The sequence below is a fragment of the Rana temporaria genome, chromosome 2, assembly GCF_905171775.1.
Source record: "Rana temporaria chromosome 2, aRanTem1.1, whole genome shotgun sequence".
Lineage (NCBI taxonomy): Eukaryota > Metazoa > Chordata > Amphibia > Anura > Ranidae > Rana > Rana temporaria.
In genome coordinates, this window is record NC_053490.1 from 190,634,210 (window position 1) to 190,647,537 (window position 13,328).

At 41.3% G+C, this 13,328-nt stretch overlaps 1 protein-coding gene across 2 annotated transcripts in view; it reads right to left on the bottom strand.

Annotated features, from left to right (window-relative positions):
- Positions 1-811: 811 nt before the first annotated feature.
- ERCC5 (ERCC excision repair 5, endonuclease) overlaps positions 812-13,328 on the bottom strand; it is a 50,092-nt gene continuing 37,575 nt past the window's right edge. For both annotated transcript variants that reach the window (XM_040336181.1, XM_040336180.1), the window contains 4 exons: positions 7,232-7,376; positions 5,867-6,067; positions 3,066-3,150; positions 812-1,659 (listed from right to left, as the gene is read on the bottom strand). In XM_040336181.1, the coding sequence (XP_040192115.1) occupies positions 1,123-1,659; positions 3,066-3,150; positions 5,867-6,067; positions 7,232-7,376 (968 nt within the window). In that variant the 3' untranslated portion in view covers positions 812-1,122. The remainder of the gene's footprint in view (positions 1,660-3,065; positions 3,151-5,866; positions 6,068-7,231; positions 7,377-13,328) is intronic.

Sequence of the window (13,328 nt, forward strand, 5' to 3'; positions counted from 1 at the left end):
ACTCCCGAAATGTATGGAAGAAGGTGCTGTGGTCTGATGAGACTAAAATTTAACTTTTTGGCCATTAAAGAAAACGCTATGTCTGGCGCAATCCCAACACATCACCCAAAGAACACCATCCCCATGTTTTTCAGCAGTCAGGACTGAGAAACTGGTCAGGGTTGAGGGAAAGATGGATGGTGCTAAATAAGAGGGATATTCTTGAGCAAAACCTGTACCACTCTGTGTGTGATTGGAGGCTAGGACAGAGGTTCACCTTCCAGCAGGACAATGACCCCAAACACACTGCTTAAGCAACACTTGAGTGGTTTAAGAGAAAACGTAAATGTGTTGGAATGGCCTAGTCAAAGCCCAGACCTCAATCCAATAGAAAATCTGTGGTCAGACTTAAAGATTGCTGTTCACAAGCGCAAACCATCCAACTTGAAGGAGCTGGAGCAGTTTTACAAGGAGGAATGGGCAAAAATCCCAGTGGTAAGATGTGGCAAGTTCATAGAGACTTATCCAAAGCGACTTGGAGCTGTGATAGCCGCCAAAGGTGGCTCTACAAAGTATTGCCTTTAGGGGGGTGAATAGTTATGCACATTGACTTTTTCTGTTATTTGCTTCACAAAAAAAAAAAAAATCTTTAAAAGTTGTGGGCATGTAAATTAAATGATGAAAATCCTTAAACAATCCATGTTAATTCCAGGTTGTGAGGCAATGAAACACGAAAAATGCCAAGGGGGGTGAATACTTTTGCAAGGCACGGTATGTGAGGGTTTACAAACCACTTTATGTGACGTCAAGGAGGGAAAGTATCTTACAATTCTTTACAATTTTGTGCCAAATTAATTTATTATTAATTATAATGTCAGAACTTAGCTTTTACACAGAATGTAGTTAGAAAAATATTGGTTTCTGTCATGCAGTGTTCTCTTTACTAGAGGGCATACAGATGTATAGCTATGACAGTTGATACGTTAAAAAAAAATGCATGTTCTTGTCCTGACTGCAGCAGCAGAAATAAAAGCAGCCATGACAACAAATGCTAAATTTCATTATACAAGTCGCTGTAGAAATCATGATCAAGTTCATATACAGAACAATGAATGAAGTTATATATACAGTATATGCCCATGATCATTTCTTTCTTCCTCTCGCAGTCCTTGACTTTTTATTCTTGCCCTGAAACACAGGCTTGGCAGTCACAAGCACCACCTTCTCTTCATTCTCACTCGAACTGCTTGTCTCCATTTTGTCTGCCTTTATAATTGGGGCAGCAGTGCTGGCTTTGCTTGTTTTTGATCCCTTTTTACTTATTGTACCAGTGTTTGTCTCCGAATCACTGCCTGTGAATGAGTTTTCATTATAAGAAGACAGGGGTCTTACACTGGACCCAATAAAGCCGCCCTCCACACAGACCTTGTCAGGACTCTCTGGTTCAGCCTTATCGTCTCTCTTTTTACTTGGTGTTTTTTTACGTCTTTTACTGGATTTTGGTCCTGTCTGGTTTCCATCATCTTTCTCAATAACGGCAGTGGCTTCCTCTACTTCCGCAGTCACGCTGTCTTTCTCCTTCCTCTTCATGCAGGTTACAGCCCTACGCAGCCGCTGACTCTTCAGAGTGTGAGCCTCATGCTGTTCCACTCGAAAAAAAGAATCTATTCGGCGCTGAGTCTGAGGACAAACACAGAAGAAAAATTGAGTACACGTATAATGTAAATACAGATTCAAGAATATATGTTCTTACTCAATTTGTGGCCACACAAGATCGACTAATTCAATTCAAAATTCTCCACATGGCCTACCTTACGCCGCACAGATTACACTGAATCCACCTCACAATGGAACCCAATTGTTGGCAGTGCGGAGACACACCAGCAGATTTTTTTTTCATGTTTTCTGGTCCTGTTCCCACATACAAGCATTTTGGGACAATATTTTAGTTTATTTGCTTAGTAGCCACAATTTCTGTCCCTCAAAATGGTGCCCGTTTGTCTCCTGGGCTTGGTCAACCATCTAGCTTTTTCTAGGGCCTTCAGAACACTTTTGTTCTATGCTAGAAAAGCCATAGTTTTGGAGAGCTGGAAGAAATTGGATAATTCAGTGGTCCCATTGTATAAAATGACATCTCTCCTGGAGGTTGCCCCCAAAAAATATCATAAGGTCTGGGACATTTGGATTGAATTTCCATCCACTACTAATGCTAGAGACGATACTGTGCTAGATTAAGTGGATGGTGTGTAAATTCTATGTTCCCTGACAAGGAGGGGCTATGTGGGGGTTTACCTGGTGTGGTCCCCCCCCCCCGGTTACCCCCGCTTAAACCTTTTCTTATCCTCCTGGGACTATATGTTACTCATACTGCACTTTATTATTATTTTGTTACATTCTTAATTTCCTAGCTTGTTTTGCTGAAATTTGATATGTGCCTACTCACTATGATAGTGCTTACCTTCTACCTCCTAAATGCCTACCATGTGATGCTGCTACCCTTGTTGATCGAGGGGTACCAGAGTTGTGACTACAGTTGGGATCAGGGGCGGACTGACCATTGAGGCACTCTGACACTGCCTGAGGGCCCCATGCCACTAGGGGGCCCCATCAGGGTTGCCAGGCTCAGTAAAACCAGGGACAGTATGTAAAAATCAGTGTTTTTTTTTACATCTGTCCCTGATATGTCCAAAACCGACATGCTTTTGATGTGAAAATCCTGACATTTTAGCTGCCCCGCCTCTGTACTGCCTCATGGCTTGGTGGCCATCTGTAAGCCCGGGGGCCACATAATCTTCTATTGCCCGGGGACCCCATGAGTTTTCAGTCCGCCCCTGGTTGGGATAGTTTTATTTTGTTGTTTTATATGGTTTTCCTTTGAGCCGGGTAATGTCCAAAGGCTCTGTTTGATAATGTACTTTTCTAAAACTAATAAAAAAAAAAGAGACAACTTTGTGTTCTCAAATGTAGCTTTTCTGCCCATTAATACAGCAAACAGGTCTCACCAACATGATAGGTGAGAACTTTTGCTTTAAACAAAATAATCAGTAATTATCATAAGACCTGGAAAAAAAAAAGCCCAGGCTTACCTGTTGGGCATTTAACTGCTTTAGTACTGGTAACAGTGCTTCATCTGTCTTTGAGCGATACCATCCAAAACGGCTTTCACAGAATGTATTTGTGGTTAAGAAAATAGCAGCATATGTTTCAGATGCAGGTAAATCCCAAGCTCAAACAAATATCCTTTCATCTTTCCCATCCACTATCCTCTAGCTCAATGGTCTCTAAACTGCAGCCCAGAGGCTGAATGTGGCTCTTGCTTAACTTTATCTGGTCTTAGGGCACTGTTCCTCTCACTGAAATGGGGCACCAAGCCTTCCGCTATCACCAATGATAAAGTACCTTTCCTCCCACCGACACCATCACTGGAACACTATGTCTTCCATGGACACCAATGACTTAGAACTATTTCTCTCTTTTACACCAACGAGGAAGCACTATTCCTCCCATTCATACCAATGACAGGGCAGTATCCCTCCTCCTACTGACCACAAGTGCAATGTAATTTTTAAACCCACTGACCACCAAGCCTAATACACACGATCGGAATTTCCAATGGAAAAAGTCAGTCTGACTTGAAATTCCGACTGTCTATGCCTCATCAGAAATTCCGAGGAATTCCGTCGGAGTTTAGATAGAGAACATGTTCTCTTTTACTCCGTCTGAATTCCGATGTGATTTTGGTTGAACAAAGGTCAATTTTGCGCAAACCAACCGATAAACGATTATTGCGATTTTTTTTACCAAAAATAGGTAGAAGAATACGTATCGGCCTAAACTGAGGAAAAAAAATTTTTTTATATATGTTTTTGGGGGTTATTTATTACAGCAAAAAGTAAAAAATATTGCATTTTTTTCAAAATTGACGCTCTATTTTTGTTTATAGCGCAAAAAATAAAAACCGCAGAGGTGATCAAATACCACCAAAAGAAAGCTCTATTTGTAGGGGAAAAAAGGACGCCAATTTTGTTTGGGAGCCACGTCGCACGACCGTGCAATTGTCTGTTAAAGCGACGCAGTCCCGAACTGTAAAAACCCCTTGGGTCTTTAGGCAGCAATATGGTCCGGGGCTTAAGTAGTTAAAGTGGACCGCCTGCTGTGGATACTGGGGGTTATAGCAGCTATCTGCTTCCATAACAGCGATATTCCACTTCAAAGAACTGCCGTATAATGACAGCGGGCGGTCCGTAAGTGGTTAAATATGATATACTTTCCTATCTATTTACTAATGCTAGCAGCATAAGGATTAAAAATAGTCAATGTTGATTGAAAGAGTGAAGTTCCACTTTAAGTTTCTTCTTTTACATTAAAGTGCCAATCTCTTTTTTTTCAGTCTGCCGATAAAGTTGTTTTGACAGTGCGATGCCCATACCTCCCAACATTTTGAGATAGGAATGAGGGACACCTACTAGCAAACATATGTAGGCATAGGACACACCCCTTAACCACTTAAGGACCGCCTCCTGCACATATATGTCAACAGAATGGGACAGCTGGGCACAAGCAAGTACCTGTACGTGCTCTTTAAGTGCCCAGCCGCCCACGACCCGGTCCGAAGCTCCGTTACCGCGGCCGGGGGACAGGATCGCCGCTGGAGTCCCGCGATTGGTCCCCGGAGCTGAAGAACGGGGAGGGGTGTGTGTAAACACAGCTTCCCCGTTCTTCACTGTGGCGCTGTCATTGATCGTGTATTCCCTAATATAGGGAAACACGATCAATGACGTCACACGTCCAGCGCCGCCCCCCTTCAGTTAGAAACACATATGAAATCACGCTTAACCCCTTCAGTGCCCCCTAGTGGTAAACTCCCAAACTGCAATTGTAATTTTTACAGTAAACAATGCATTTTTATAGCATTTTTTGCTGTGAAAATGACAATTGTCCCAAAAATGTGTCAAAATTGTCCGATGTGTCCGCCATTATGTCGCGGTCACGAAAAAAAAAAAAAAAAAAAAACGCTGATCGCCGCCATTAGTAGTAAAAAAAAAATATTAATAAAAATGCAATAAAACTATCCCCTATTTTGTAAACACTATACATTTTGCGCAAACCAATCGATAAACGCTTATTGCGATTTTTTTTTACCAAAATTAGGTAAAAGAATATGTATCGGCCTAAACTGAGGAAAAAAAAACATTTTTTTATATCTTTTTGGGGGATATTTATTATAGCAAAAAGGAAAAAATATTGCATTTTTTTCAAAATTGTCGCTCTATTTTTGTTTATAGCGCAAAAAATAAAAACCGAAGAGGTGATCAAATACCACCAAAAGAAAGCTCTATTTGTGGGAAAAAAAAGGACGCCAATTTTGTTTGGGAGCCACGTCGCACGACCGCGCAATTGTCAGTTAAAGTGACACAGTGCCGAATCGCAAAAACTGCCCAGGTCCTTTACCTGCATTTTGGTCCGGGTCTTAAGTGGTTAAAGGAGAATTAACCCAATTTTTTTTAAAAAAAAGGTAAATTAAAGTGCCTTTTTATTACCACTACTATTCCTTTATATTGGCTTTTAAAATGTACAAATGCAGCCATTTAGAATTTGGGTGAAAGGTTTAGCTCTGGAAAACATGTTTTGAAAGATAGAAAAGTGCATTTTATATACAACTATATAGATCAGACCAAAATGAGAGACACATGATGATGAAAGAGGGACATTTCTCCAAATCAGGGACAGTCCCTCAAAATCAGGGACAAGGATGACTGACTAGGCAAGGAGCAGGTCAGAACTATCAAAGACAACATTGTATTTCTTTGAAAGAGCTTTCAAATGAAGAAGACAAGGCTTCCAATATTCATTAGGACAATATCACTCAGTATACAGTAAAGGATATTCTCGTATTTGTTCCAGGTCTGGTCTCCCCCAGGAAAAAGCTCCTTCGGACTCATCTACCACTGGTTTTAGATATGCATCGGCTACTGCCTTGTTAGGGAAGCCAGGGTGAAGCTCTAGATCCCGAAGCTTCTTCTTTACTTTGGTATCATTTGGATTAGGTCTAGTTTTCTTATTTGCTTGAGCTTCTGCCCACCATTCTCTGAAAAAAAAGAAAAGGAATAAACATACTGGTAATAGCATCATCGTAAACAATAGAAAGAGAACAGTAGCTTGTGTGCTCTGAAATCCCAAGCAGGGTTGTCATCTCTGGCTGGTGGACTATCCCCCACATCTCTCTATTCCTGACATGCACACAGTGCATCCGGAAAGTGTGCATATCGATTCACTTTTTCCCCACATTTTGTTATATTACCCTATAATGACAACGTGCAAGAAGTTTGTTTGAAATCTTTGCAAATTTTTGAGAAAAAATAAATAAATCACATGTACATAAAGTATTCACAGCCTTTGCCATGACACTCAAAACTGAGCTCAGGTGCATCTTGTTTCCACTGATCATCCTTGAGATGTTTCTACAACTTGATTGGAGTCAACTGTGGTACATTCAGTTGATTGGACATGATTTGGAAAGACACACACCTATCTATACAAGGTCCCACCGTTAACAGTGCATGTCAGAGCACAAACCAAGCCATGAAGTCCAAGGAATTGTCTGTAGACCTTTGAGGCAGGATTGTATCGAGGCACAGATCTGGGAAAGGATACATAAAAATGTCTGCAGCATTGAAGGTCCCAATAGGCACAGTGGCCTCCATCATCCATAAATGGAAGAAGTTTGGAACCACTAGGACTCTTTCTAGTGCGAGCCACCCGGCCAAACAGAGTGATCGGGGGGAGAAGGGTCTTAGTCAGGAAGGTGACCAAGGACCCGATGGTCACTCTAACAGAGCTTCAGCATTTTTCTGTGGAGAGAGGAGAACCTTCCAGCAGAACAACCATCTTTGCAGCCCTCCACCAATCAGGTTTGTATGGTAGAGTGGCCAGACCGAAGCCACTCCTCAGTTGGCGCTATATAAATCCTGTATAATAATAATCATCATCATCATCATCATTGTAAGCACCCCTGTCACTGTTAAATGGTTTGTCTCAACACTCTGCTATATTTGCAGGACAGCTTGTTCTCTTGAAAAACAGACTTGCTGACAGGATCACCAGATGAAAATAAAATAATGCCTAAAAAAGGAAACTAAGAAAAGGTAAGCTGCCATATAATAAATAACTAAAAATAAATTAATAGCTTTAGAGTTTAATGGAGAAGAAGGTTTTCTTGCACCCTCCATTTACCATAAGAGAAAAGACTTACTTAAGCTTCAGCAGAGGCTCCAGCCCATATCCAGGAAATTCATTCAGTATTTCCATGGCAGACACATAGCCAACAGAGGGTATTCCTTCGGTATAGTCACTTCCCATCAAGTAAGCTAAATTAATAAGCTTAGTACGATCCAGGCCTGAGGGTTACACAAAAATAGGGTTCATAGCAAGATAACCTGACCTAGATTTAACAATAAAGCGGTATTCCATAGCTATGCAAGAAACACCCAATACATCACCTTTATTTGACAAGTCAAGTCTAACACTCCAATATATAGCAATACAGCATCATCATATGACTAATGTGGCGGTGATCAGGGATACTAACTGGTGACAGTATGTTAAAAAAATAAATACATTTTTTTCCTTTAATACTCTCAATATAGTTACACTGTACTATTCTGGATGGAGTGATCAGGGATTTTTTTTTACTTTTTGATTGTTAGAGTGATGATCACTAACAGCAATATTTTTGATGGTCATGTGAGCTGTGATTGGCCCACAGTTCTCACATGGCAGTACAGGGTGCTGTGATTGGCCCAGGTACCATGTGATAGCTGTGGGCCAATACCAGCATCACTATAGGCATCACAGCTATTATGAATTAAATTCATTTAGAACATCTTTATTGACATTGTGATCACCTAGCGCTCACATAATCCCCTGGTCAGATGCAGAAAACTGCAATTACAAAGGTCGCGGGAGCTGCTTGCTGTGTGCTCCAGGGGGCGCACTACACACCCCTCTGGTTGGTGGAAGACATACCTAATCCAGTCATGTCACTCAGCCGCAGTAATTGTACTGTGGCCGGGCGGCAAGCAGTTAGTATTATTGTAGGTGGGCTAGTTTCTTATCAGGGTCTTAGGAATGCAAGTATGTGGCAGAATGAACCTTGCCTACAGTGAACAAAGCAGAAAAAAATAAAAATAAAAATAAAAAGAAGCACTGCTGTCCCGATTATGTTTTTTAATAAATATTAGTGGGTCAGTTTCAACATATAATCAAGGATACAAAACGTGGACAAGGTAGACCTAGCTCTCTGCTCCTGTAGAACATATGATTTTGTCAATGTACTATAATAACCTGTAAATAGCCGATGCCTCCCCCCACAGCCCCTTGGCATAGATTTCTTGTATAGTAATTTCATCTTTAAGGGTACATTTTCTGGACTTCCATCAGGATCAAGGGTGGTAACCTGAACTCTGAACAACTTGGAAGTGACTAGTTAGCTGGCGAGTAGCAGCAAAGCTTATGCCAGGCGCGGTGATGCGGTCACCAGTCCAGACATTGCCAACTGCACTGTGTTTTACAAAAGGAACTGCACTCACCATGTCAAAGTTCTACAGAGCAACAAAAACTGCTCCACTTTTAACATATTTTTCAAGAATTAGAAATATATTTTTTAAAAATATATATATATTAAACTGCACAGTGGAGAAATGCAAGAGAATCTACTTTTAAAGAATGCTTTGTTATCCAGGGAGGGGGGTTATTAGTTTCCTTTAGTATTCAAAAATAAGTAACCCGGAAAAAAAATAAAAATTATTGAAAATTAAAAAATAAATAAACAAAAGAAAACGCAAAAGAAACGTTTTGTACGACTGGATATCATACAAAAATGTCAAATGTTAAATTAAAAATAGGACATTTTAACATGGTAGTAAAGCAACATTTACGTGCAAAAGCATTTTTTTTTGTAGTTTTAAGTTTAACCCTTTTGCTTCCAGGCCCTGCACTCCACTTTAAACCTCTAGTGCACAGGTGTCAAACACAAGGCCCTCGGGCCAAATCCGGCCCTCCAGGCCATTTTTATGTGGCCCTTGCACCTCTCCTGCAGCTGCAGGAGAGCTCCAGCCCTCCTCCAGACCCTTACTTTCTGCCTTCAAGCAATGCATCCAGCTTCTTCCCAGCAGCAGCATAAGGAAAGGGGGGTGCACTGTGATGTAAGGAAGAGTAGGGGACTCAACTTCTGATGGTGGGGTGGATGTTAACATCCAATGTAAGGGGAGGGGATGTGCTGGACATCTAATTTTACAGATACCCTTTTGAAGGCAATAAATGCTTATGCGGCCCACCATGAAAATGAGTTTGACACCCTTGCTCTAGTGCAGGGGTGTCAAACTCAATTTCATTGTGGGCCGCATCAGCATTATGATTGTCCTCAAAAGGGCTGGTTGTATCTGTAAGATTAGATGTCCAGCGCATCCCCTCCCATTACATTAGATGTCAAGAGCCACCCCACCATCAGAAGTTGAGTTCCCCACTTCCCCTTACATCACAGTGCACCCCCCATTCCGTATGCTGCTGCTGCTGGGAAGAAGCTGGATGCATTGCTTGAAAGCAGAAAGTAAGGGTCTGGAGTAGGACCAGAGGAGGGCTGGAGCTCTCCTGCCGCTGCAGAAGAGGTGCGAGGGCCAGATGAAATGGCCTGGAGGGCCGGATTCGGCCCGCGGGCCTTGTGTTTGACACCTGTGCTCTAGTGGTTAGACCATTATTGCAATGTTTCACTTCTCTTCCTCTTTCACCTTTTGCTTACAGCTTTCAGGGTTTGTAAAAGACCTCTAAAACTATACATTTTTCTGCGTGCACAGGACCAGAAGAATAAAAAAAAAATGTGGCGTTACCGATTTTATAGGTCTCGCTTTCAGTTATGCAAAGGTTTATTAAAATTATATTTTCAATAAAAAAAAATACACTAAAATTATTTTTAGCATTTACAAACACAACATAACTTACAACATTTCTACTAAATCTTAAAGCATTTTTTTTTTAAAAACAAAATCAAACCTACACTAAAAATCTGGAGACTGATTTCCCACCCAAGCATTGTGGCAACACCCAATCGCAGTACCCTGTACGCACTACAATGGTGTGCAATGTGATAAAATGAAGCAGGCATATGTTTTATTGCACCTAAAGCTGAAATAAAGGAAATTTAAAAAAAAGTTTTAAAAAACAAATAAAATCAGGCAGTGTGATGCACTGGGGTTGATTTACTAAAGGCAGTCGCTGTAGACCTGAGGGGAAGATGAAAATGGAGGGGAAGCTCTGCCGATTTCTATCATCCAATCATGTGCAAGCTAAAATGCTTTTTATTTTCCTTGCATGTTCCCCTCAAATTTACAGCGACTGCACTTCCAAGTGTACTTGTAGTGCAAAGTGGAATTGCTTTTAGTAAATAACCCCCACTGTAACAATGCAGCGCTTGTGCACAATACACACCAGCACATGTGGGTTATGCACACCATAGCGTATGCCCACTGATGCAAATGGGCCCGTAGTGTGTAGAAAAAACAAAAAAAGTTACAGTGGGTTAAAGAAAAGCAATCATGTTGTTCCAATGAAACGTATGAAGACGACTGCAAAAGGAAAACATGCAAATTTTGCGCGCACTAGCTCCACAAAGTTCATAGGGTACCTTATATCCTATTTACAGTAAACTACAGTAAATCATGCAGTATGCCTATGCATGCACATTTTGACAGTAGGAGTCTGCATTCTTCACGCTCATTAGAGCCACCGTTAATAACTTTCACATTGAACTAAAAATAGAAAAATCTAACAACACTTCTAAAACTAAAATGTGTATACCAAAAATGGTCCATCATTAAAGCATGGTATTCAAAAATAAAAGCATCAGGAAGTTCAACCCTATGAACAAGGGAAACCCCCCCCACACACACACTATAATAGATAAAGTCAAATAACATGACATTATATAGGATTTACACAAGTATAACAGTGACATTTGTACAACAGCTGTTAGCCTTAACAAGATTACATTTGGATAATTGATATCTATGCCCTACTAACTAAGACACGCTATATTCATAGCTTGACAAAATGGTATGCTGTTAGAGATCACATCATCATGTCGATGATGAACAAGCTACTGACAGAAATATATTAAATAAAAACAAATCTACCTACACTGTTTGGCATATAGATTTTGTACGACTTTAAAGCAAATGCGATGACAGATATGGGGTTGCCACTTCTGCCTAGTTTTGAAAGGTGCAGGCTCTGGGTCTCTCATGATGATCTTGGTTCACTGCCTGTTCAAGGCTTCACTGCCTATGCCTAGGTCACAAAGATGGAACAAGCAAACCACAACTAAGGCTGGGTTCACACCTATGTGAATTGAATACAGTTTATACCGCATTCAATTTGCAGGACATTTTTAAAATACATTCATTTGAATGAGGGTGGTTCACATATCTGCAGTGCATTCGCACTCCACATTGCCCAAAAAACGTGTGCGTTTTCTAGGCAGTGCGGTCCAACTCAGGCCATTATATGGGCACACATGTGATTCGCAGATGTTTTCCGTTGTGAATAGGATAAAATTCTGACCAGATACTGATGTAAACCCGACCCGACACTGATGTAAACCCGACCCGACACTGATGTAAACCCGACCCGACACGGATGTAAACCCGACCCGATACGGATGTAAACCCGACCCGATACGGATGTAAACCCGACCCGATACGGATGTAAACCCGACCCGATACGGATGTAAACCCGACCCGACACAGATGTAAACCCGACCTGATACTGATGCAGTCCTAACCTGATCCTGGTTAAAAACTGACGTGAAACGCTGAACAACTGATTATTTTCTTCGCTGGGAAAACGGAGCTGGAATTCGCACCTGACTGGTGTGAACCCAGCCTTAAAGTGTTTTTTACACTTCCTCCTCTCCTCTAGACTGACGTCAGTGGGGGAATCTTGGCCCCGCCCACTGCAGCTGTCAGACGGAGAGAGGAGAGAGCCGGCCGGTCACATGAGCACTGAGCTGCGCTCTGAAATCAGGTATTATCAGCATTTTTCTTTAAATAAATCACACACACAGCATTAGGAGACGGCGCTGATAGTATGAGGTCAGAGTAGCTTAAGAGCCACTTAAAAGGATAAGTTCACCTTTTAACAAAAAATAACGCATAACGCATTCACATTTTTTTGCAGATAAAAAATGTTGCATTTATTTTAAAAAAAATCTGGAGAAAACAAAAAATTTTTTTTGTTCACCAGATCACTGGTGCCATGCAGGTATGTCCGGAGTGCTTTCACACTGGAGCGATGCGCTTGCGGGAGGTTAAAAAAAGTCCTGCAAGCAGCATCTTTGAAGCGCATTACACCGCTCCTATAGCGCCACTGCCCATTAAAATCAACAGTGCCATTAACCCTTTATTTGGCCACTAGGGGGGTTAAAAGTGCCCCACTAGTGGCCAAAAAGCACCTCTAAAATGGCGGTAAAGCAACGCTAAAACTAGCGACACTTTACAGCCGACGCCCCACGGACTCAGTGTGAAAGCGGCCTATAGGTAACTATGGATAGAAGAGTTCATGGATGGAAAGGCATATGTATGCCATGGTTTCCATATTTTAAGAATTTTTTTTGCGAATCATTGAGAATACTCAAAAGTTTCTCATTAACCATTATCGTATTCGTACTATCTTTAGCTTCTTGGAAGTGAACTGTGAGTTTCTTTCAGGCTTTGGCTTTCAATTGATTAGCAGCCAGGAACAAAGATGCAGCCAAATTCTGCTGGTATGAAAAGATCCCTGGAATTGTATTGTGGAGAAGTGACATGTACGCATCCTTGGGGACGATTATATTAAACAGAGTTTGAAGGAGGCCAAACATTCTGCATCAAAACATGGTCAACTTTTGGCAAAACCACTAAATATGTATGCGTACACCACACCCCCTGAAGAATCTGTCGCTGTAATTTGGGATGGCATGAGCTATTAGAATTGGCAGCCCATACCACCAACTATATAAGTGGTTTCCAGGATGGATAAATTAAAGTTGCATATTGCTATTCTCAACCAGATTTTGTCCAAGTCCTCCAGTTCTAATGCCACGTACACACGATCGGTTCATCCAATGAAAACGAACCGATGAATTTTTTCATCAGATATCCGATGAAGCGGACTTTCATCAGTCTTGCCTACACACCATCGGTTAAAAATCTGATCGTGTCCAACACGGTGACGTAAAACACAACAACGTGCTAAGAAAAATTAACTAGTTAAGCCCCGAGCCTGTTTTTCAGATTCGGTGTTTACGAGATTAAAACATT